Source organism: Geotrypetes seraphini, chromosome 10 (assembly GCF_902459505.1).
Source record: "Geotrypetes seraphini chromosome 10, aGeoSer1.1, whole genome shotgun sequence".
In the NCBI taxonomy this organism is placed as follows: domain Eukaryota; kingdom Metazoa; phylum Chordata; class Amphibia; order Gymnophiona; family Dermophiidae; genus Geotrypetes; species Geotrypetes seraphini.
In genome coordinates, this window is record NC_047093.1 from 31,953,590 (window position 1) to 31,979,964 (window position 26,375).

General features: G+C 43.6%; 1 protein-coding gene across 1 annotated transcript; it reads right to left on the reverse strand.

Moving 5' to 3' along the window:
- Positions 1–2,291: 2,291 nt before the first annotated feature.
- LOC117367487 (vicilin-like seed storage protein At2g18540) lies at positions 2,292–21,340 on the reverse strand. The gene is made up of 4 exons (XM_033960059.1): positions 20,765–21,340; positions 13,497–13,761; positions 7,515–7,747; positions 2,292–4,351 (listed from the first exon to the last, which is right to left on the reverse strand). Exons 1-4 carry the CDS (start codon positions 20,799–20,801, stop codon positions 4,041–4,043), a joined length of 846 nt encoding a protein of 281 aa, XP_033815950.1. The 5' UTR covers positions 20,802–21,340; the 3' UTR covers positions 2,292–4,040.
- Between the last annotated feature and the right edge of the window lie 5,035 nt (positions 21,341–26,375).

Below are 26,375 nucleotides of genomic sequence, written 5' to 3' on the forward strand. Positions count from 1 at the left end.
TCAACAAGTGCAAGTGGAGGGGAAAATGAAAGATCAAGAAAAAGAAATTTCCTCAATAAAACAAGACATTGCTGACTCTAATATATCTTTGGATACTATCAAAAGTGAATTAAAATCTTCCAAACAGCTTCAAGACATCTAGACATTAAGGACAATGTAAATTTGAGAAGGAAGATTGAGTCATTTGAAAATTTTTCAAGAGCCAACAATATCAGATTGATTAATTTTCCACGAATTACAACCATCACTCCGCGTGAGATGTTAAAACGATACCTAACGGAAATATTAGATGTTCCTGAGGGTTCATTACCTCCATTTACACAGGTGTACTATCTTCCCAAGAAAAATCAAATTCAGTAACAGGAAGAAAGCCAAGGACCAATGGATGTATCGGCATTATTGGAATTATCAGATAGAGAAATGGCTACTCCTGCAACATTAGTGGCAACTTTAGCTCTAACAATGGACAAAAATTGGATTTTGAGACTTTTCTTTAAAAATAGAGCGAAATAATTTATGGGACTTAAAATACAAATGTTTCCAGACTTAGCTAGGGACACACAAAGGCGAAGAAAAGAGTTTCTTATGTTAAAACCGGGAATTATAGCTCTTGGAGCAACATTTTTCCTACGATATCCTTGTAAATGCGTTATACAATATAATTCTCAAAAAATATGTTTTCTTTGAGCCTTACCAGCTGACATCCTTCCTATCTCTTTCTCGGCTCGAGAAGGAAAAGAAAGAAGGAGTATAGAAAATTAGATGTCCTCACTAGCTGACTAGCATTATTTTCCTTAATAATAATTTCTTGTTTCTCTCCGTTCATAATAACATTTTGGATCCTATGTGGACTTGAGCTGAATTAAGTTTAATTAAGTATCTTTGAATTTATAGTATTATTGTGATTTTTTTTTTCTTGACTTAACAGCTTTCTGTACAAGTTAATCTTGAATTGTATTTTTGAAAATCGAATAAAGAAATAATAAAAAAAAAAAAGAAGAAGAGCGACCAAGATGATAAAGGGGATGGAACTCCTCTAGTATAAGGAAAGACTAGAGAGGTTAGGGCACTTCAGCTTGGAAAAGAGACAGCTGAGAGGAGATATGACTGAAGTCTACAAAATCCTGAGTGGTGTAGAACAGGTACAAGTGGAATGCATTAGTGCATGCTAAAGAGGTAGCACACAGTGGCATAGTAAGAGGGGGGCTGTCCACCCTGGGCGCCGACCCCCTCCGCCTCTTCCCATTTCTCCCCTCCACATATGCAACCCCCTTCCCTTCCCCGTACCTCTTGTTGAGGTTGTTTGCAGCGGTCAACAACGTACTCTTCGCGTCCCCTTCGGCTCTCCTGCTGTCACTTCCAGGGAGAGCTGACGGGGTCGCGAGGAGCAAGTTGTTGACCACCGCAATCAACAACTTCAACTAAAGGTATGGGGGAAGGGAAGGGAGTGCGTGTGGCAGGCGGGATTGGGGAAGGAGGGGGGGAGCGCCACCACCCCGTTCGCCTCTCACCCTTGCTACACCACTGGTTAAACCAGGAGTGGGCAACTCTGGTCCTCGAGGGCCAGAATCCAGTCGGATTTTCAGGATTTCCCCAATGAGTATGCATGAGATCTATTTGCACGCACTGCTTTCAATGTATATCCATTGGGGAAATCCTGAAAACCCAACTGGATTCCGGCCCTCAAGGACCAGAGTTGCCCACCCCTAGGTTAGACACTCTAGCTGTAAATTAGTTCAGAGCATTGGAGTGGCAGGTCCAATGTTAAACATTCTGGGGCCAAGGGCAGAAATCGGAAAAGGACCTCAAAACCACCCCAGGCTACGTCTCCTTCAGATTTAAGCAGGCTTGGGGCTCCCCTATAACTTGTGGGCCCAGGGCAGCTACCCTGTTTGCACAACCCTAATGCCAGCCCTGTGGTGTGGCTAGGTAGTTGGCTCCTTGTTTGGGCTACTTAAACATTTTGAGAGGCGTGCTCTTGAGGCTACTACAAGTTTCAAATTTATTAAAAGATTTTTTAAACCGCTTAATCAGGTTTCTAAGCGGTGTAGAATATAAAATTTACATAAAAATATATTAAAACTGGGGATACTGGATAAATCTAAGTATCATAATAAAGCACTGATAAGACATATAGACCTACTTCAAACAATAGGAAAATGGGGGAGAACTACAATCGTAAAAGAAAAGTGCATCAAAAAAGGGAAAATACAATAGGTTAGGGTAAAAAGTAATAATTTTGATTTAATTTTTGTCCTTAAGAGGACGGTTGTCCAAAAGCATCCTGTAACAAGAATGTTTTTAGTTTTGCTTTAAATTGTTTTATATCGGATTCACTACGCAAATGGTTAGGTAGCGAATTCCAGAGAGTAGGGGCAATAACGGCAAAATTATTGGAGCGCAACGTTTTATTTTAAAGAAGGTATGACGAAAAGATTCTGAGACATTGAACGAAGAGATTTTAAAGTGCTATAAGGAATTAAAAGTCTGTTAATGAACTCTGGTTGATTGTTTAAATTTGTTGTAAATGTTAAAAGTAAGATTTTATAACCGATTCTATGTTCGAAGAGGTGAAACGTGTTCGTATTTCTTTGCGCCACAAATGATCTTAATAGCTGTGTTTTGTACAATCTGAAGCCGTCTAGTTTCCTTTTTTGTAATGCCCTTATACAGGGCATTACAGTAGTCTATACAATAAATTACTAGGGAGTGGATCAATGTGTTCAAGAAGGGTGGTTCAAGTAACTTTGCAAGGGAATGTATCATCCTGAGTCGATAGAAGCATTTCTGAACGACCGTGCTAATGTGAAAATGATAAGAAAATTTACTGTCAAAAGTAACTCCTAATAGTTTTAGATGGGGAGCGATTCAAGGTTCAGGGGGGCCTGAAGTGTTGTTCCTTCTTTAAAAGGAAAAATCATGAGTTTCGATTTGTTGATGTTAAGAGACAGTTTATTTGAGTCTAACCATGATTTAATTTTTCCTAATTTATGGTTAATGGATGCTACATCTTCTGTATTGTTGAGATCAATTGGATGGATTAATTGTACATCGTTGGCGTAAGCAAACGTGGTAAAGCCAATAGATTGGCCCACCGTCAGAAGGGGCGTCATAAAGATATTGAAGAGCAATGGTGACAAAATGGAACCCTGTGGTATTCCATGTTTGGTGGAAAAAGGTTCAGACAATGTACCAATAAAAATGACCTTAGATGATCTATCAGTAAAGTAGGAAACAATCCAGTCCAAGCCCTTTTTCAAGCCACATCTGACACCATCTACCAAACTACCTTTTTATTCAGTGCACTGAGCATTCTTTCAAATAGAAATGTCAAACTCAAGACTTTTGGGGAGTTCACATACTGCTTCTAAAAGTAGTCAAGAAGCTCTACAAGAAATTCAAAGGGTCAGTTTAGTGTTTCTGATGGACATTTTGGGACAGGTGCACTGTAAACGAGAGAGCGCTCTTCAAGCCTCAATGAAATGCACTGACTTTGAAGACTCAATTTTAAAAAATAGCAATCTCTTTAACCGCAACGTGGCACTGCCCCCCTTCAAAGGTGCAAGGCAGCTGGCTGTATGATTTGCTGCAATGATGGCAACATTCAGTTTGCAGTTTTGAGAGACCAGGATGCAATGCAGTTCTCCTTCTGCATCAGACTGCACAGTTCCTGCGTAAAATGTGTACAAGTTCCTGTCACCCCTGCACAGTCAGCATCCCTAGTGGTCTTTGAGAGGGGAAAGAGGGACACAAGCCTCCTTTTAAAAGGTTGGGGATGAAAAAATAATGCATGTGTATGAGGAGTTTTTACAAAATCTCAACACAACCTTTTCCAAGCACATATATGTAAAGATTGTAACATCCAACTTGTTTTCAACTACAGTATGAGTTCTGGGGATAATTTTCACTCAGAAATGCTTGCTGCATCTTCTGCTTCTTGTTGTAGCATTTCCTTTATTGTTATTTTTCTTTTCCTTGTCCCCTTTCATTTTTATCTTTTTAAAGAATGCCATCTTCTTTGTCCAGTTTACTTTGCAAGGTCACTTTTTCATCATCTTCTCCTTCAGGATGTCCAAGATCACCTGCCTCTCCTGGCTTTCCAGCTCAAACCGCTTCTCCCGTTCTCTCCTCTCTGCCTCCATCCGCTCCCGGTCCAGGGCAATTTTCTCCTTCTGCACTTCCAGTTCTTCACGGCGGACAGCCAGTTCCTCCTCCCGCAGCCGCTGCTCCATTTCTGCCCGCCTCTCCAGAAGAAGCAAGATTTCTGGATAAGCCTGGCAGCATCCTTGGCAGGTTCTCTTGGGAACGGGAGCCTCCTCGGGGTCCTCTATCTCCTCCTTGGTTTCTTGAACTGCAAGGAAACAAAGCCACCTTTTTAATGGAGCTCCTACCATAATAAACAACCCATTTTAATTACTTATTTCTTGATGTCTTGTTTTATTCTAATATAGTAGATGTTATATTAATAATTTATACAATATCTTATATCAAAGCAAGATGGTTCATGATCAGGAGAACATCAGAATCATTCATGCAGGGCTAGTCTGCTGGCTCAATAGCAGTGCTATGAACTGCCTCTGAAAGTTCCCCAGTTTGATCTCCAAGTGTTCATGGCCATTACTTAAAGGTAGAAAAAAACCCTGTGTTCTTCTAAATAATAAACTTATGTGCAAAAGGCCACTTAACTTAGAGTGATTAGGAAGAAGTCTCAATACAGCCTAAGTTAAGTGGCCTTTTGCACATAAGTTTATTATTTAGAAGAACACAGGTTTTTTTTTAACATTGGATATTTACAAGGACACTACAAATGACACAATGATGTAATGAACAAATATTAAATCACCTTTCTACCTTCTGAGGATGGTGCAACGATAGACTCTGTGAAAGTCCCTACAGGGGTTTGTCCACGGTTTGGAGATTTTCTTTACATATATTGGATCTGAGCACCTTTTTGGTTCAAAGGTTTTTATATGTTTGGTTCCTTTTTTTGTTTTGTTTTTGGTTCTGAACACTTTTGGGACATTTTGTTTGAATTATTACCCAGTTGTTATATTGGGAATCCATTACTTAAAGGTGACACATAATGGCCAGCTTCAGAACCTGCATGGGAATTGGGATTGCGGGAATCCTACAAGGATGGAAAAAGTTGCTACTGGATTCCTGCAGAAGTGTAGTTAAAATCTCTGGTGACTCCAGAATGAGGCTTGGCATGCACTGCAAGAGGCAACCGAATGAGGCTTGGAATGTATGGATAGGCAGCTGGAACTCTAGACTGAGGCTTGAATGTCATTCAAAAAGCCACGGGAAGCTGTTGGGGTGGGAGGAAAAAGAGGGCTGTGAACAATAAATAGTAGCATTGATTCCTTTAGGTATGGGTGGGGATGGTGGAGATTGTGGGGACGGGTGGGGATTGAATGGATCTTAGCAGGGATGGGTAGGTATGGATTAGATTCCAGTGGGGTTGGGTTAAGTTTACCATATAGCTCCAGAAAAAGGAGGACAGAGTAAGACATCTGAGTTTTACTTCCATTGTTTTAAATGGAAGTAAAACCCAGATGTTTCAGTCTGTCCTACTTACTTCCATTGCTTTCAATGGAAGTAAAACCTGGATGTCTCAACCCATCCTCCTTTATCTAGAGACATATGGTAACCCTAGGTTGAGTGAAATTTCTGTCACCATGCAACTCTCTAGACCTGTGATTGCGTGGTACCAAAAGGAGTCCTGGTTGATATTGTTTGCTGTTCTGTTCTGTTATTATAATCTAACTAGTATTTTAGCCCATTACATTAATGGGTGCTAGAATATGTCTGTTCCCTCCCGTTGTCTTTCTTTCTGTCTGTCTCTCTCCCTGGCCCCCTTTGTCTGTCTGTCTTTGTGAACCTGTACTTTGAAGTCTATGTATGAGACATACTTCTTTTGTTATATTAGCCAAGCTCTTCTAAGTACAATTATGTCCATAACTATCCCAAAGTTCCACTCAGTCTCTCTGCTGTGATCTTGGCATAAATCTTTATCAGCAGCCACAGCAGCAGCATTCCTTGCCCCTCCATTTCCCTCCCCCCGCACCACTTCCCTGTGCAGCAGCAGCATTTCCCCTACCCCCCCTTTCCCTTCATGCGGTCTGGCCTGCTCCCTTATTCCCTTACCGCCCCCCCTTCCCTTCCCGCGGTCCCGACAAACCTACCAATTCCAGCAGTGTCTGTAGCACTGTACACACGCTGCTTCGGGTCCTTCTACTGGCCTGATTTACTCTGGCACGTCCCTGATGACATCATCAGAGATGCGGCAGAGCAAATCAGGGCAGTAGAAGGCCCCGAAGCAGCTGTGTAGAGTGCTACAGACGCTGCTGGAATCGGCAGGTTTGTCGGGACCGTGGGAAGGGAAGGGGGGTGGGTAGTAAGGGACTACGGGAGCCTGTCAGACATCGGGAAGGGATGGGAGGGTCAGACCGCAAAAAAACGTACCGAGTGAGTGGGGAGCCGGCAAAGGAGTGTTTTTGTTCGGTCGCTTCTCTTCCCAGGCCGCTATTTGGTTTCTGCTGCCGTGAGCGTGGGGTCATTGTAAGGGCGCATGCGCACTCTGCCAGCCATGGAACTACAGATCAGGCAACACGGCATTAAGAGTGCGCATGCGCGCTTAGCGTTTTATTATTATAGATGCCATTTGAGAATGTACTTTCAATGATATCTTTTTATTCATGTTTAGTGTATTCTTTTCAGACCAACTAATACACACCCCTGAGGCAGGCCTCCACCTGGAGGCCGAAACACTGACTGTGTTGGGTCATTGATTGAATCCTTTCAAGAAAAGGACATTACATCCATAGGACTTTTTATACATGTGTTGGGTCATTGACTGAATCCCTCTAAGGACATTACTTCCATAGGACTTTTTATATACTGTATTTCCCCATGTATAGGCCGCCCCAGTGTACAGGCCGCAGAAAAAGCCGCATTTTGTTTTACACCTGCTAGATAAGCTGGCCCATGTTACTAGCCGTTTTTTAATCCCCCTTAAATACCTCCACGGCTGCTTCCTCTAATCTCGTGGCCAATGCTGCAGGGCAGGAGCAATCTTTTCGACATCCAGCCTGGCCCCGTACCGGTTCCTGACTGGCTGCTGTCAGTTCTCGCGGGACTTGCTGGCAGCCATTGAGCTTTTTCCAGGTGATTCAGGTGTTATATGATCATCTGATTAAGTGCCAATATTCAGCACTTAACCACTTAAGTTCAGTGATCAAATTGGACTGCATAAAAGTCAGTCCTGTCTTTAAGCAGTGTTGCTTATGCAATTAAGAGCTGAAGAAATAAAGATCTGGCTTTTTCTGGATGTGGACTGAAATGTTGGATGTTTGAGACAACTGTTCTGGGATGTTGGAAGAGATAGTGTGGGGGGAGGGGACTTAAGATCTTTTAGGGTGGAGGCAAATCTCTTTCATAGAGGGTGGTGAGTGTTTTGGGTAGAGGTTAGGATAGGGAGGGTTGTGTTACAATTCTGGTCAGTCAGGAGATACCTCGATGTGGTCTGCACTGGGATGGTGCAGTGTTGTCTATTTCAGGTTGTTGCCCAAGGCTGTCTTCTTGGGCCTTCCTCAAGGTTTCCTCAGTGATAGTCACTGCTACAGCTTCCTCCTGTGGCTCCTTGTACCGATTTTCTGTCGTCATCATCAAACGCTTCTCTGACTCCAGTTCTAAGACTTCATGGAGCAGGTCCTCCTTTTCCATATAAAGCGACTCCGTCCCACATCTTGAGTTAGCCAAGCATCCAAGGTGCAGCAAAGACAACAATAGTAAGGAATTTAAAAAAAAAAACGACAACACAAGGACATATGACACTGTCATGACATAATAACCTGAGAAGGTTTACAAAGTGTCCCACAGTTTCTGATCATAATCTTTTTGAGTCAAATTCAAAGATGTCCAACAAAAGGAAAACCCAATGAAGAACGTGGGGGTTGAGTAATGGACTTCCAAAAGATGAGCTGGGAGAAAGAGGCAAACAATAAGTTTATTGCGTAAGTCCACAGAAATTTAAGACCTGACACGGCACAGTGTTTTGGCATAAATTTATTTAAAACATTTTATAACCCGCTTTCGACCAAAGCGGCTCAGAAATTTACATGCACAGTTTTAATCATATACAGTTAAAACAAAACAAAATATAAAACTGACAAAGGCGGGGCAAAGTTTAAAAACGCTCTTACCATATTCATCATAGAAAGGGGCATATAAAGGAAAACCTTGGATTGCGAGTAACTTTGTGTGCGAGTGTTTTGCAAGACGAGCAAAACGTTTTATTAAATTTTAACTTGATAAACTAGCGTTGTCTTGCAATACGAGTACGTACAGTATACGCGCATGACAACCGAGCCGATGGTTCTTCTCTCTCCGACGCTGCGGACTGTTCTAAACGAGCACGGTCTTGCAATATGAGTATGTATATGTGTGTCACGTCATCGCAACTGAGCTGATGGTTCTTCTCTCTCTGATGCTGCGAGGTCTTGCAATACAAGTACGCACTGTATACGTGCATCACAAGTAAGCAGTCTATACGCGCGTCACGTCATAACAACTGAGCCTTTGTTTCTGCTCTTTCTCTGACGCTGCAGGAGTGTAGTGACTGCTCAATAGTATTTTGTATTAAAGTTTTTGGGTTGTGGAATGAATCATCTGAGTTTCCATTATTTCTTATAGGGAAATTCGCTTTGATATATTTGAGTGCTTTGGATTACAAGCATGTTTCTGGAACAAATTATGTTCGCAAACAGCACAGTTACTTACCATAACAGGTGTTATCCAGGGACAGCAGGCAGATATTCCACCATATAACCAACCCTAATCTCCTCCCTCCCTACAAGTTTCCTCAAATGTCCCCCCTTCCTTAAATTTACCCTCTTAGCCTCCACTATGTATCTAACCCTATCTCTTATTCTAGCATCTCTATGTATCTTTCCTTAAAATTTGTAACTTCCTGGAAATGTCCAGCCATTTTCAATTGTAATCCGCTTAGAACTGCAAGGTGCAGGCGGAATAAAAGTCTCTAATGTAATGTAATATTCTCACTGATGGGCGACGTCACCGACGGAGCCCCGGTACAGACATTTCAAAAGTGAATCGCAACTTTAAGTTTAGAAAGTTTGCGATTAGCCCACACCGCGCATGCGCGAGTGCCTTCCCGCCCGACGTAGGCATGCGGTCCCTCAGTTAAGGTAAGCCAGCTAAGAAGCCAACCTGGGGAGGTGGGTGGGTTGTGAGAATATCTGCCTGCTGTCCTGGATAACACCTGTTACGGTAAGTAACTGTGCTTTATCCAAGGACAAGCAGGCAGCGTATTCTCACTGATGGGTGACCTCCAAGCTAACTAGAAAGGGATGGAGGGCGAGTTGGCCTTTAAGAAAACAAATTTTGCAAATCAAACTAATAGCATTAGATTAAAAACGCCTGTGCAAAGAGGTACGTTTTAAGGAGTTTTCTGAATTGCAGCAAGTTTTTGCAAAATCTTAAATTACCATAGGGCCGGCCCAGTTGTAGAAAAACAGGATTTTTTTAGTTCTTACATATCAAATTTTATTCATTCTCCTTGCATGCCTGCTTCTGGGGTCAAAAAATACCTTGAGATGGACCCCATAAAAAATTAATAAACACATGTTGATTAGTTTTCCTGTTTGTGTTTATTGATTTTTTTAAGGAGTTCCAACTTCTCTTTTCGAAGTTCATCGTTCAACCCCGCTTTCTTCATAATCCCTTTGAGGTCAATTTTAACCTCTTATTGCCCTGTTCAGGACCCATGTTGTTTTAATCATTCCCACAGTAACTGTTACTCCCTAATCTCTTATTTGTCCTGTTTGTCTCAAATTGATTTCAGGGATCATCTCTTACATCAGTATCTCACAAACGTTGTCAAGCCGCGGCACACTAAACGTAGTGGCCGCAGCTCAAGGCATCCAGAAGTGCGCGAACGTCGCTGTGATGACATCACACACGTGCGTAACATCGTGTTGATATCCACGCATGCGCGAAGGTCCTATGTATGGGCCCTGAGCTGCCAGTTGGGGGTGTCGGAAGGGAAGGCGCGCAGAGAGGAGGAGAGGTGCTGGCACCGGCCGATTGCCTACAGGATCAGTAGAAGAAGGTGCCTCATGAAAGGTGTGAGTTTGAGGGTTAAGTCGCATGCTATCATTTCAAAACATCTAGCTTGTACGTTCTCTTAGGCTTCCACGGCTGGTGTCATTATTGTTTCAGTTGTCCGGGTCTTGCCATGTCTGGATAGGTAGAACCGACGTTTTGGCCATCATTCTGTGGCTTTCTTCAGGGTGTACTGGGAGATCTACAGGTTTATCTTGATATTGTGTGGGCTCCTCAAACCTGATTGGCTGGGGCTTGAGGTGATTTGAATTTCTCTGCCAAAGCACCTCCTTCTTCCTTGTACTGCTTCAAGAGCGAAGATGTCAGCAAGGTGCCTTCAACTAGAGAATGACACAGTGACAAAATTCATCACCATTCCCGTCCCCACGGATAACCGCGGGAAATAATCCCATGTCATTTTCTAGTGTCTATTTCAACCTCGGTCCTTCTACACCAGCATTCTTCAAAGCAAAGCTTGCGGGTCAGTGATTGTGCCCAATTATACTCTGATTCTTTCCTCTCTCCTTAAAGAATGACATGAAGATGGTTTCCCGCGGTTATCTGCGGGGATGGGAACGGTGATGAATTTTTTCACCGTGTCATTCTCTACCTTCAACCACCAATGCCAGCATGCCCTGAGCATACTTAGCGGACTGTGGAAAATTACAGGCAAACCTTAGAAAATTCGAAGACTGGGTGTCCAAATGGTAGATGAAATTTAAAGTGGAGAAATGCAAAGTGATGCACATTGGGAAGAATAACCCAAATCGTAGTTACCAGATGCTAGGGTCCACCTTCAGTGCCCAAGAAAAAGATCCATTATAGGTAATATGTCATTACAGGTAATATGCTGAAACATTCTCTTCAATGTGCAGTCACAGCCAAAAAAGCAAACAAGATGGTAGGAATTATTTTAAAAATGGATGGTTAACAAGACTAAGAATGTTATAATATGTACAGTGAAAGATTAGAGAGTTGCCGTACAGTGAGAAATCAGAGAAACTGGGACTCTTCTCCCTTGAGAAGAGGAGACTGAGAGGGGACGTGATCGAAACATTCAAGATACTGAAGGGAATAGACTTAGTAGAGAAAAAGAGATTGTTCACCCTCTCCAAGGTGACGAGAATGAGAGGGCACTCTCTAAAGTTAAAAGGGGATAGATTCTGTACAAATATAAGGAAGTTCTTCTTCACCCAGAGAGTGGTAGAAATCTGGAACGCTCTTCCAGAGGCTGTTATAGGGGAAAACACCCTCCAGGGATTCAAGACAAAGTTAGACAAGTTCCTGCTGAACCAGAACTTACGCAGGTAAGGCTAGTCTCAGTTAGGGTGCTGGTCTTTGACCTAAGGGCCGCCATGTAAGCAGATTGTTGGGCACGACGGACCACTGGTCTGACCCGGCAGCGGCAATTCTTATGTTCTTATGTACCTTTGTATCGCTCTGTGGTGCAACCTCAGCTTGAGTATTGCGTTCAGTTCTGGTCGCCTTATCTTGAAAAAGATATAGCAGAACTAGAAAAGGTTCAAAGAAGAGCAACCAAGATGATAAAGGGGATGGACCTCCTCTCAGATAAAGTAAGACTAAAGATATTAGGGCTCTGCAGCTTGTGAAGTCTGCAAAATCCTGAGTGGTGTAGAATGGATACAAGTGGACTGATTTTTTTACTCCGTCAAAAATGACAAAGACTAGGGGGACACTCAACGAAGCTAGAGGGAGATACTTTTCAAACCAATAGGAGGAAACATTTTTTCACTCGGAGAATAGTTAAGCTCTGGAACGCATTACCAGAGGATGTGGTAAAAGCAGTTAATGTAGCTGGTTTTAAAAAAGATTTGTATAAGTTCCTGGAGGAAAAGTCCTTAGTTCACTATTGAGACAGACATGGGGGAAGTCACTGCTTGCCCTGGATGGATAGCGTGAAATGTTGCCACTATTTGTGGTTTTTGCCAGATACTGATGACCTGGTTTGGCCACCATGAAGAAAGGATACTGTGCTAGATGGGCCATTTGATCTGATCTAGTCAGGCTATTCTTACGTGAATTGAGTATGCTCAGGGAGTGCCGGCATTGGCGGATGAAGGCACCTCACTGGCTTCCTCGCTCTTGAGGCAACACAAGGAGGAAGGAGGCAGCTTTGGCAGTGGATTTCTTTGATTGGCGGGGCATTAGTATCCCATCCAGCAAAGTTATGATACCTAATGTGGGGAGGAAGGGAAGAAATGCACAGCCTCCAAATATACTCCTGTGCCCTCAACCAATGGACAGCTGGCTATGTCCCATCTTTAATCATGTGATTAATTGCAAGATTAAAATTTTAAAACATGCGATTAATCACGATTGATTAATTATTATTACTTTTTTTTTTTTACGATTAAAAATGTTAATCGAAATGCAGCCCTAATTTAATTATATGTCTCCCGGCTCCAAAAATACTAAGCTCAGTTCTTTAGTTCTGGCTGTCTGCTTCAGGCTTCTGGGACACATAGATATGGTCTATATTCTATGGAGAGCAAACAACAGATTCTATATTCTTGGAACATTACAAATGCCATAATGTATAAGGTTCAATGAGCTCTGAATCATAGTGACAGAAGAGTAATTGGCACGCCCCCAAGAATTGGGGAGTGTGTGCCGTACTGGTTCGAGCTACAGCCTCAGCACCCTGAGAGTGTGGGTTCAAATCCCATGCTGCTCCTTGTGACCCTGGGCAAGCCACTTAATCCTAATTACTAAGTGAACCACTCCACAATCACACAACCTCAAGGAAACCAACAATTCAATACTCCAAACACCTAGGGGATATATTCACTTGTTCCCTAATTCAAGATCCTACATGGCATCCTCCCTCCCGTTATCCCACTCTTCTGGAATTCCTCTAACCCTAATTCCACTAGATCCTCCCAAAAACTGAAACTATCATTCCCCTCTACAAAAGGTATATCCCACGTAGGAAAATTAGGAACATCCCTCCCCTTTAGAACCACAGAACTCTGGAATAACCTCACATCCCTGCTCAGAGTTTCAAGTTCCCTCCAATCCTTCCGCAAACACCTGAAAACTTGGCTCTTTTCAAAAATCTAACACTTCCCGCTCTTTGGTTCTTTATCTTCCTAGCTCCTTTCCTATAACCCTTCATTGTAGCTCCTTTTCAACCTAACCCTGTAAACCGTGCCGAGCTCTACGCTTGTGGAGATGGCGCGGTATACAAACCTAAGATTTAGTTTAGTTTAGTTTAGTTTAGAAACTCTGCTTTAGATAGAGTGTTGAGCCCACCAGGACAGATAGGGGAAAAAAAATGCCTGAGTGCCTGAATGTAAATCCCTTAGGCTATAAATGGTATATAAAGAAATTGGGATTAGCCCTGCACTCACCTTCTGAGCCCTGCAAAGTTTTGCCTCTTATAGTAGTCCAGGAGAAGCGCAGTCCTCTCTCGGCACCTCCGACCATCCACTTCAAAGTATTCGCCTTGCAGTGCGGCGGTTAGTTCTTCCCCGATTTTGGCCCAGACGCGGCCCGATTCTTTCAGGGCAAAGGGGTTCTGATGAATTACTTCCCTCAGCAGCATTATGTCATGACGGGCTGAGAATCGTACTTGCCTCTTCCGTGTAGACCCCGGCGTGCAATACGTTCCCAAGCCTAAAGAGAAAACAACACACAGATGATCGAGGCAGACAGCGTGCCAGACTTTAAGAATAAATGGGATACCCATGTGGGATCCCTACGAGGGTCAAGATAAGGAAATTGGGTCATTAGGGCATAGGCAGGGGGTGGGTAAGCAGAGTGGGCAGACTTGATGGGCTGTAGCCCTTTTCTGCCGTCATCTTCTATGTTTCTATGATGGGTCATTTGGCCTTTATCTGCCATCATGTTTCTATAATCAGAAAGTTCTATGACATCACAATGCAGGTGTAAAGAGCCTTAGCCTATAGGAAGAGGAGATGCAAATGTTAAGAGCCTTAGCCAATAGGGAGAGGAGGAGAGAGTGGCTGCTGCAGACACCAGAAAGTATTTCTTCACAGAGAGAGTGGTTGATCATTGGAACAAGCTTCCAGTGCAGGTGATCGAGGCAGACAGCGTGCCAGACTTTAAGAATAAATGGGATCCCTACGAGGGTCAAGATAAGGAAATTGGGTCATTAGGGCATAGGCAGGGGGTGGGTAAGCAGACTTGATGGGCTGTAGCCCTTTTCTGCCGTCATCTTCTATGTTTCTATGTTTACACCAGAAGCGAGTCCAAGGATATGGAAGGCCGTCAACTCACGTCCCATCTGCTGGCATAGCCAGGACAGATTCTTTGGTGGGCCAAAGGTGGACATCCAGGCAGTGCGGCTACTGACAGATTTTAGGTTTTCTGACTTTGGCTGTGCTCTCGCCACTGACTGGGTAGGGCCTGATTCCGAGTAGAGGGGCCATAGCTATGCCCCTGGTGGCACCAAGGAGTAGCACAGTGGTTAGAGCTGCTGCCTCAGCACCCCGAGGTTGCGAGTTCAATCCCAGCCTGCTCCCTTTGACTCTGGGACAAGTCACCTAACCCTCCGTTGCCCCAGATACCACACTTAGATTGTGAGTAGAGAATGACACGGTGAAAAAATTGGTCCCCGTCACCACCCCGTCCCCGTCTCACCATCCTCTGCACCGCCCCGTCACCGCCATTCCCTTCACCGCCCCGTCACCGCCACTGCCACCCCATTCACCGCCCCGTCACCGCCACTGCAACCCCATTCACCGCCCCGTCACCGTCACTGCTGCATACATAAAAGCCTCAAACGGGTACGATTTTATATACTTTTCTTTATTTACGTATAAAGGAAACATTCTTTAAAACTTTAAAACTTTAAAACTTAGTTAAATATCAGCCAGACCTCAGCACGGAGCTGGTTTTTTTTTTTTACACAAACATTCCTTTCCTTACCTCAGCTTGTAACCGACGAAGTTTTCAGGTTTTCAAGAAGCTGCGAAATCCAAATCCTCTGCTCGGCTCCGAAATCACAATCGCTACTGCTGCACTACAAGCCATTAAATATCATGTGCGGCAGTAGCGATTGGTCCCCTACTTTGATCTGACAAATGAGGAGCCAGTATATTGGGGGGCGGAGTCAATGCGGCAACGTGCAAGTTGGATCGAGAGTTGGAGGAGACAGACAACATGGCGGAGACATCAAACACCCGGTCACGAACACGGTGAAACACAGGTAAATAGCGGTTCCTAGAAGGGGGTACATTGGCCTGCGGGGACAAATCTTTTCACCGTTTTTGCGGGCGGTGAAAACTTTTGTCCCCGTGTCTGCGGCGATTTGGCTTTGGAGTCTCCATAACCCGCAGCCAAACCGCAGCCACGCCGCGGCTCCCTGCGGGGATCGCTTCCCGTGTCATTCTCTAATTGTGAGCCTGCCGGGACACAGAGGGAACATATTTCCGCTTTGGGTGAATCTCTTCATGAAAATGCGGTTAATAAATCCCAAGGAAAGAAACATCTACAGCAGTGGTCTCAAACTCGCAGCCCGGGGGCCACATGCGGCCCGCCAGGTACTATTTTGAGACCCTCGGTATGTTTATCACAATCACAAAAGTAAAATAAAACAGTTTCTTGATTATATGTCTCTTTAGCTATAAACTAGTGTTTAAGCCCGTTACATTAACGGGTGCTAGAGTAGATATCTGTCTGGGGTTTTATTTGTCTCTCTCTCTTCTTGGACGCTGTCTGTCATTCTTTCTGTCTGTGTCTCTCTCTGGCCCCCTGTCTGTCTGACTTTCTTTCTGTCTCTGTCTCCCTGTCCCCCTGCCTGCCTGTATTTCTCTGTTGCACCATGCCTGCCTGTCTCTCCGTGGTCCTCTTCCTATGTCCATAGTGTCCCATCCTATGTCCTTAGTGCCCTCAGTGCCTCCTTCCTATGTCCTTAGTGCCCCCAGTTCCGCCTTCCTATGTCCTTAGTGCCCACAGTGCCTCCTTCCTATGTCCTTAGTGCCCTCAGTGCCTCCTATCTCCTTAGTGCCCTCAGTGCCCCCTTCCTATGTCCTTAGTGCCCCTTCCTATGTCCTTAGTATCCCTTCCTATGTCCTTATTGCCCCCAGTGCCTCTGTCCTTAATAATAATAATAATAATAATAACAACAGTTTTTTTTAATATACCGCAGGACCGTGAAGTTCTCTGCGGTTTGCATAGATTAAAAGATGGTACAAATTGAATGAACTTAACAGAGGTGAAAGATAGTGGTTAACAGTTCAAGGGAATCGTTATTGAAGAGAAAGAATTGAATGGGTCAGCTGTCTAGATACTTCAGGAACAGATATGTTTTTAGGCGTTTCCTAAATTCCCCATAAGTGGAAGGCGTAAGCAATTGTTCTAGATCTTTACCCCATAATGCTGCTTGGTGTGAGAGAAGGTATTGGTGGTGTCTTTTGAGTTTACATCCTCTAACTGGGGGGGGAGGGGAGGGAAACGAAGTTCAAGTGTGAGCTTCTCTTATGTCTGTTGGCTGAGAAGGAAAAAAGGTCAGTTATGTATTTGGGGGCTAGACCATATAGTGCTTTAAAGCAGAAACAGGTGAACTTAAACTTTACGCGTGCCTCCATCGGTAGCCAATGCAGCTGTCGGTAGTAAGGTGTCACGTGATCAAATTTCCTCAGTCTGAAAATCCGTTGCATTTTGTATAAGTTGTAATCATCGCATATTCTTTTGGGAAATTGCTAAATAGGCGATGTTACAGTAATCAAGTTGACTCAGCATAAGGGATTGTACCAGAATTCTAAATGCTGACATATCAAAATATGCTCGAATGGATCGAAGTTTCCAGAGAGTGAAAAGACCCTTTCTGATTAAGGAGTCTACCTGGTCCTTCATGGTTAAGCACTGGTCTAGTGTTACACCCAATACCTTCACAGTAGTCTGAATAGGATAACTAAGTTTATTGATGCATAGTGGTGTTTTGGTGTTAATCGGGTGTGGCGAAGCTACAAAAAATTTTATTTTTTCTGAATTAAGTTTCAGTTTGAATTCAGACATCCATTGCTCCACCAAATTTAGTGCTTCTGATGCTTTGGGAGTAACTTCTGAGAGAGAATTTGCAAATGGGATGATGATCGTAAAGTCATCTGCATAACTAAATAGTTTTATCCCCAGCTGGGTCAATTGCGCACCTAGTGAGGATATGTAGACATTGAAAAGCAATAGGGATAGTGGTGACCCTTGTGGTACGCCAGATGGATTGCTCCAGGTATTGGAGAGATCGTAATTGAAACGTACTTGATAGGTACGGGACATAAGGAAGCTTCGGAACCAGTCCAACACCTCTTCCCTAATGACAATTGCGTCCAGGCATTGTAGCATTTTCCACTAGGTCAAAGGCAGAGTTCATATCAAATTGCATGATCAGGTAATTGAGGCTCTTGCTGAACAAGAGGCGCATTAGTGCCCCATTGTCTCCGTCCTGTGTCCTTAGTGCCCCCAGTGCCTCCTTCCCATGTCCTTAGTGCCCCCAGTGTCTCCTTCCTGTATCCTTAGTGCCCCCCAGTGTCTCCTTCCTGTATCCTTAGTGCCCCCTTCCTGTATCCTTAGTGCCCCCAGTGTCTCCTTCATGTATCCTTAGTGCCCCCCGTGCCTCTGTCCTGTGTCCTTAGTGCCCCCCAGTGCCTCTTTCCTATGTTCCCCTCACTACCTTCCAGACTTTGTCTCACCCCCATCCTCCGAAGTCAGCCTGCCTGCCTCCCTCCCCCCTTTGCAGTATAATCCTTGAGAAACATAAGAACATAAGCAGTGCCTCTACTGGGTCAGACCAGAGGTCCATCATGCCCAGCAGTCCGCTCACGCGGCGGCCCATCAGGTCCAGGACCTGTATAGTAATCCTCTATCTATACCCTTATATCCCCTTTTCCTTCAGGAAATTATATAATCCCTTCTTGAACCCCAATACCGTACTCTGTCCTATCACACCCTCTGGAAGCGCATTCCAGGTGTCCACCACCCTCTGGGTGAAGAACTTCCTACCATTGGTTCTGAATCCGTCCCCTCTTAATTTTTCTGAATGCCCTCTCGTTCTTGTAGTTTTTGAAAGTTTGAAGAATCTGTCCCTCTCCACTTTCTCTATGCCCTTCATGATCTTGTAAGTCTCTATCATGTCCCCTCTAAGTCTCCGCTTCTCCAGGGAAAAGAGCCCCAGTTTCTCTAATCTTTCAGCATATGAAAGGTTTTCCATACCCTTTATCAATCGTGTCGCTCTTTTCTGGACCCTCTCGAGTATCGCCATATACTTCTTAAGGTACGGCGACCAATATTGGACGCAGTACTCCAGATGTGGGCGCACCATCGCCCGATACAACGGCAGGATAACTTCTTTCGTTCTGGTTGTAATACCTTTCTTGATAATACCTAGCATTCTATTTGCCTTCTTAGAGGCCTCTGCGCACTGTGCCGATGGCTTCATTGTCCTGTCCACTATTACCCCTAAGTCCTTTTCTAGGGTACTTTCACCCATTACCAGCCCTCCCATCGTATAGCTGTACTTCGGGTTTCTGCTTCCTATATGCAAGACTTTACATTTCTCTACATTAAACTTCATCTGTCATCTTGTTGCCCACTCTCCTAGTTTGCTCAGGTCCCTTTGTAAATCTTCACAGTCCTCTTTAGTCCTAACTCCATCTTCCCCCCCCTGCCCCCGCCACTACCGCCGCAGTGCAGCCGACTCCACTGACCTTCCCATTGCGAGTCGACTGACGGGCCTCCCAGCTCCGGCAGCGTCTGCAGCACTCTGGGCGCGCTGCTTCGCAGCCTTCTGCTGCCCTGATTTCCTCTGCTGTGTCTCTGATGATGTCATTAGGGACGCGGCAGAGGAAATCGGGGCGGTGGAGGGCCGCGAGGCAGCGTATTTGGAGTGCTGCAGACGCTGCTGGAAGCGGGAGGTTTGTGGTCGTCTCGCGGTGGGACGGTTGGGTTGGAGGGTCAACGGGGGTTCGTGTGCAGGGTGGGGGGAGGCGACGACGATGAACTGCGTTACGGGAAAACAGAACCCTAGGCATGCATGCGCACTCCTACCTGCCACGGACATACGGATCACGGAACACGCAGGTAGGAGTGCGCATGCGCGCTTAGCGTTTTATTAGCCAAAAGGAAAGATTTATAAACTATAAAGAGTTTTACTTCAAGCAAAATTGTCATTTCTTTAATAAGACATTAACTATTTTTTTCTGAGGTTCTCCAAGTACCTACAAATCCGAAATGTGGCCCTTCTCTATAACAGGATGACTTATTACAGTTAGGATGAAGAACCGCTATGCTATGTTTTCTTAAATTATCTCATTACAACAACTACGAACAGAGAGGACTGTGGTTTCTCACCCTTCCCATTTTCTTACATGCATGATTACTTGGTCTGAGAACCAAAGAAGAGGAAAATGGGAGACCAGCAGCAGATAAACAGTTTCCTAGGCCACTAATTAGTTCCAAAGGAGTTGTATTGTTCCACCAAACCAGAACTTTTTTTTTTTTAAATTGTAAGAAACAGGGCAGGCCTACAGGAAGGGCTTTCCACAGCAACTTACAAATGTCACTGTTCTCCAAGAAGAGATATGAAAAATAGGATGACAGTTGTATGGTGTTTGTAATGGAAGATCAAAAGTGGAATACCATCCTCCGAATTTCACATTTCATTGTCCAACTATGTCCTCCTGGTTAGGGATACATGTGACTCCAGAAAAAAAGAGGGACGACTGAGATATCCGGAAGTAAAACCTGGATGTCTGAAGTCATCCTCTTTTGTTTTCTGGAGCCATATGGTAACCCTACGGGACTCTAGTTTAAATATGCAATAGAGTGCCTATCAATACTTTTACATGCATGGAAATACTGCACATCTCCTTCCAAACTAGACACTCTGAAACCCTACAAACCAAAAAAAAAAAAAAAAAAAACCAAACCCCACATTAAAACCTATTCCTCAAATGCCAATTTGGCCATTATGGTATTCTCAATCCCTGCAAAGATTTTAGAGTCCAACCAAGACCCTGCAATCTACTACACATCAATGTTGGGTAAGATAAGGTTCTCAGCCCTGCCCCACCCGATTTCAAAGGAGACAGGTGTACCAATAAGACTTATTTAAACAAGTGACATCAGAATGTCCAGGATATGTTTTTAAAAGCTCAGTGAGATAGTACCAGTCCAATCTCTGTTTGTCAGTAGGCAGTCCTGAGATTCATCATTGTCTATATGTCCATCTCAGAAATCAACCTATCCTTTCCTACATTTTTACTATGTATGCTGAATCCCATCCCCTAAAATCAGGGGAGCACATGAAACCCACATTAAACATTGCATTCTGCCCCCTGGCATATTAGAACCAACTTCATTTCACTGAAACCCAGGAGTTCCTCCCAAGCAGCCAGTCCTATAATTAAAACAATTGCTCTCGTTATTTTTGACCTTGTAAAGAAGATCCCTAAGGGCAGAAGGGAGTGAGAGAGTGCTTTGTAAAATCACTAAATGTAAACAATGAAAGACTGTTTAGTCTGAGCCCTGAAAGAGGATGCAGGGAATCTTGTCTGAAGGAAAGCTTTGCCAGATTTACCAGTCCTCCCCCTTCCCTTTTTTGCCCATCGCGAAGGTGCTTGCAAGCCGGGAGAGGCCCGCACTGCTGCAGCTGCCTTACCATGGCTGGTTGTCTGCACTTGTACGGGAGGCTCCATTCTTCCAGTTCAGGCCCCGGCTGGTGCACCGGAAATGCCGAGGTCACACGTTCCCTTACCAGTACAGGTTTTTGCTCAGCTGCTGACATGTAGGAAGCAGTTCTCGTGAACGTGCACCAGGGGGCAGTAGTAGTCCTTGGAAAAGAAAGCCGCTCCTCCCTTTTCGCGCAGCTGAATGCAGCGGGGCTGTAGGTGCTGAAGCAGCGGTCAAGCGCCGCCACGCACACGTTTCGATGGGAAGGATGCGGGGCTGTGTAACCGGCCCGCGGCGACTCGCACGCGTAGACCTCATCTAACGACGGGCTTCAAAGGAGCGAGGCGAGCTCTCACGGATCGGGAAAGACGTCCCTAGGCGTTGTGACGAAAGCGTTCCGGGTCCCCGTGTGAAATTCTTTTTAAGAAAAAAATCTGCAGAGGGGGAGGAAAGCTGGCTAGATTGGAAGGATTCATGGGTTCTTTTGCTTTCTTTCCAACCTAAGCGAAGTTGGAAAGAATTATAGACAAAAGGGGCCGGAAATGTCTGTCCTACTGTCTCTGTTTGGGGGCAAAATAAGGTTCCAAACTTGGCAGGAGGGGGAAACCGGTGAAAGGGCAAAGATTTTGAAAACGGACCAAGTTGGGATTGCAAGGTTCCAGAGATTTAAGGGTTGCCTAAGGGCTCCAGAAAAAAAGGGGACGGATTGAGACATCCGGGTTTTACTTCTACTGAAAGGATTGGAAGTAAAAGTCGGATGTCTCAATGGGTCCTCCTTTTTCTTGAGCAATATGGTAATTCTATAAGCTCCCACCATCACCATTAACCAATGTATTTCTGTAGAGCACAAAACTTAACTGACATGAAACTTGATGTTGTGTGTGTGGGGAGGGAACCCAGTAAAAAGAGACACCAAGGGGTCCCTGTACTAAAATGCAGTATAATCTGGGCTTAGCACTTTCTGACAGGCTAATACAGTTAAACATCATTGTAGACTGCCCTGGACCTATCTGGATAATGATGGGGCGGTCCACAGGAAGAGCGAGAACTATCCCTGGAGTTAGCCAGGTACTGATGATACAGTATTTCAGTCCACTAATGGGAAAACTCTCCAGATAAAGTTAGGACTGCAAAAAGGCTGTCAGAACTTCATCTGGTTCTGAAGAGCTGAATATTGCCATTATCAGGATGGCATCAGTGGTCACCTTGAATCCAGATACTCTGTGCCAGCCACTATCTGGATGCCAGCACTAGAATATCTCAATTTATTTTGGCTGTAGTTCTAGACATTAACCCCCCCCCAAAAAAAAAAAAAAAAAACAACCCACTGGCTGCTCCAGCTTAATGTTGACCTCTACATGTTTTTACATGTGCAATTAGAACATTTCAGGTACAAAGCATGGTTTGCAATATGATAAAGCAAATTTTGTGGCAAATAAAATCCACATTTTCTTTATAATCCCTTTCCCTGCCTCAGAGATCCTCTTTGCTTGTCCCATGCATTCTAGAATGCGGACACTGTCCTTTTCTCCGTGTTCCATGTGACCACCTCCCTTTCACTAATAAAAAAGAGTAGACTCTCAGTTAAATGGCACTTTTGGGGATTAATAGATGCCGGATAAATGTAGTTTCTGGTTGCTTGAGAGTTACTATAAAAACAGGCCTAACTACTGGTAATACTATACCCCATGCTATGCCATACCATAAACTGTTCCAGATAAACTACCGGACATGTGGTAGGCAAAGCGTGGACATACTTAGGTGTGGCATGCCAAGTTTACACTTACATTTCCCCCAGAAATTGATTTTATTTTCACTTTTATTTAAAAGTATCTATTTGATAAACTAGAATGATGATTTTAATTGCGATGTGTTAATTATTATTTTCTCTTTACCTCTAATTTTAAAATTTTTTTAAATTGCATTTTAACTAGAGTTGATCCAGTTTTTAGCAGAATTTGATGTAAGCTGTTTTTTATATAATGCATCTTTTTTAAATTAGATTTTAGGATTTAAAATTGAATATTAGCCACTACATTGTTTTCTTATGATGTATTATCATTGTGGAATTGTATATTATTCGCTGAACTGCTCAATTTTATTCTTGTTGTAAACCATCCAGAACCGTTGGTGGGGGCGGTATATAAGAAAATAAATTATTATTATTATTATTATGTATAGTTATAAAACAGTACCACTTATGGACGTAACTTGATTGACCTATAGTTGGTGATAATGATTAATAATTGGCCTTAACTAGCACTAATTACATGTGTGAGTTATGATCCTATTCTACAAAGTGGGTGTGTAACTGCAAGGGAGAGTTCATGTGAGAAGGGCATGGCCAGGTCATGTGTATTCTGTTCTAGTGCACATTTCATTAAATACTATTGGTGATGCACGCAAGTTGCTTTTTGGGAATCATGTTTACACCTTGGAATAGACATAGTGTAAGTGATTATGCCTAAATGTTGGGCCATAGTCACGGAAGGAGGGCCCATGGGGGTCTGACCCCCCCCCCCCCCACACACACACACACTTTGTGCTCGAGGCCTCCCCCCAAATGGCAGTACCCTGAATGGCTGGTTGAGATGCCCAAGCCCCTCCAGCCAAAGAGCTCTGCGCCTAAACCTCCCCTAATGTGAAGAAGTCAGCGCCATGCTTTCTCATCACCAACGCCACCACTCCTCGCACGTGCTCAGTTCATGCGCATGAACCGAGAAAGTGCAAGGAGCGCTGGCGTCAGTGGATGGAAACTATGTTGCAAATTTCTGTGCACTGGAGAAGATTCAGGCCGTGGAGCTCTTCAGCTGGCAGAACTTGGGCAACTGTGCCAGCAAAGGCAACATTTTTTAATGGGGGGAAGAGATGAATGGGTGGACACCCTACCAAAAATGGGTACACCCCTGGTTGGTCCATAATGCCAACTTAAATTAGCAAATTATGCATTTAATTGCCTTTATAGAATTCACACAGCATATAAAATTTAGGTGCCAAACTTTAGGGAAATTATTCTTGATTTGACCCTTATCTGGTTTATGATGGATACTATTGACCGTTTAATGGCTGCTCTCTGGAGCATCCTGTTTATATCTTTTGAAGGTTTGACAGCCAAATTGCACATAACATTCCAAATGAGACTTACACAGAGGTACTTTCATCTCTATTTTCCAGCTAGCCATTCCACTCACTACACACCCAAGCATCTACCTTACTGCCCTCTTCGTACTCCTCTGTTATATCTAGTGTGTGGGCTTCTAAACGGTGGCTGTCATGACCTTTCCAGGGTAATATGTGTGATGACCTTTCACCAGTGACAGCTGTGAACAAAAGATGTGAAAGCACACTCTACTCACCAGGCACGGGCCAGTGCTTTGGAGCACAGATGATGGCAAGTCACAGCTTGTGCAGATTGAAATGTTAGGCCGAAATGATTTATTTTATTTTTCCTGCTTCTTTCAGAGAAACCCACACACAAATGCAGAATTGCTCCATTTAATGGTACCTTTTGCGACCTTCTGCAACTATGGTCCAAATGAGTGCGCTTTGTTCAATTAGAAAGAACCAAATTATTTGTTAGGTAGATGGTACATAACATAAAAATCAGCTTCTAGACCGCATAACCTTGCAGTTCTATGCGAGTTTACAAAAGATTACTGTCAGCATAGCTATTGCTAGCAATCAGCATTTTCAGTTGGCATAACTAATATCAGCGAAGGCATATGGGAAATTATATCAATCTCACTCTGGAATGTAGATGCAAATAGATCCTGAATGCTTATTCACAGAAAGCATCCAGGAAGACGGTTTCAAGTAGCCCTATTAAATCATGATTAGCTAAAAGGTGTTAATGTGTTAATGTCTGATTAAGAGGGTGCTTAGGACAATGGGTCCAGGTGCACAGATAACTAAAGTTAATCAGAAACTATTGTCAGAGACATACTGGAAATACATATATGACTACTGCCTATTTTTCTCCTGTCTACAAAGGAGGGGGGAAGTTTAACTTCTATTGAAGCTCAATAGTTTCTATATTTAGAATAAGCTTCCAAGCTATAAAAGCCTCCTTCTGCAACACACATCTATCTCTCTTTCTCTGTCTATCTCTCTGTCTATCCTCTTTATCTATGGAACCCGAAACTTAGACCATCACCCCATCCCCCTTTCTCTCTCTCTCTCTCTCTCTCTCTCTCTGGCTCTCCTTAGAACTTCAGACTCTCTGTCTCTTTGCCTCTGAACTCTGTAAGGCAGGGAAACTGCTTTGCTCTCTACTTAATTGTAATGCTTAATTGTAATGCTTATAAATATTGCTTTTCTGTAAGCCTATTTCTATAATATATTCTTTATGCAACCACCTCTGGCTGTGTTTCTTATTGGATTCTACTCCTGGTGAATCTTCTGTGAGAGAACTGAACCTGGGACCTGGCGTGTGTAAGGGCGCCTCTAACATAACCCCACCAACCATACATTGTGGGGGCCTGACTAACAATCCTTACAATTACATCAACTTACAATTGAGCGATCATCACGGAATTTAATTACCCAAAAATCTAGAGAATAAATAAGTTTTCAAATGCTTTCTAAATTCCAGATATGAGAAAGACATAAGACTTAAGAGAGAATTGTTTGAATTCTTTGTCCCAACTGGCAGCCTGATATGAAAGCAGGAATATAAACCAGATAATCTGCACAGGATTTGAATAAACACCACATCTTATCATGTAAATATGACGTCAATATGATATCAAAACATTAAAAATATAATGAGGCAGGAATGCAAAAACGGTAACACCATTGTTATGGGAGACTTCAACTATCCAGGGATAGACTAGAGTCTTGGAAATTCAAATTGCGCCAGGGAAACCGGATTCCTGGAGGCTATACAAGACTGCTTCATGGAGCAGCTTGTCAGAGAATCGATGAGAGGAAATGCCACTCTGGACCTTATCCTCAATCAGCTAAGAGGACCTGCAAAGGAGGTGGAAGTAGTGGAACCATTGGGAAACAGCGATCACAATATGATCAAGTTCAAAGTTGAAGTAGGAATATCAAAGGGGAAGAAAACCACAGCGACAACTTTTAACTTCAAGAAAGGAAACTACGAAGAGATGAGAGTAATGGTAAGAAAGAAACTTAGAAACAGCTCAAAGAAATCACAGACTCTGGAACATGCCTGGTCTTTATTTAAGGACATGGTGAGTGAAGTTCAAAATCAGTATATCCCCAGATTTAGAAAGGGATGCAAAAAGAACAGAACAAAAGACCCGGCGTGGATAACTAAAGAAGTGAAGAAAGCAATAGGAGATAAGAAAAAATCATTCTGGATGTGGAAAAAGGACAAAACCGGGGAAAACTGGAAAGAGCACAGGAAGCATCAAAAAGAATATCACCGAGTGGTTAGAAGAGCAAAAAGAGAATATGAAGAGAGACTAGCCAGGGAAGCACGAAATTTCATTCTTCAGATATGTTAAAGGGAAGCAGCTGGCAAGGGAGGAGGTGGGACCGCTGGATGAGGGAGATAGGAAGGGAGTGGTGAAGGAGGAAAAAGAAGTGGCAGATAGACTAAATATGTTCTTTTCATCAGTATTTACAAGAGAGGA

What these genes read in the sequence shown, in the direction of transcription:
- LOC117367487 (XM_033960059.1), bottom strand. Translation starts at nt 20,801, where the DNA reads ATGGAGCCTCCCGTACAAGTGCAGACAACCAGCCATG. An exon ending in AGTGCAGACAACCAGCCATG is followed by an intron (nt 13,762 to 20,764) that starts GTAAGGCAGCTG and finishes TTTTCTCTTTAG; the next exon opens with GCTTGGGAACGTATTGCACG. An exon ending in CCAGTGCAGACCACATCGAG is followed by an intron (nt 4,352 to 7,514) that starts GTATCTCCTGAC and finishes GTTTCCTTGCAG; the next exon opens with TTCAAGAAACCAAGGAGGAG.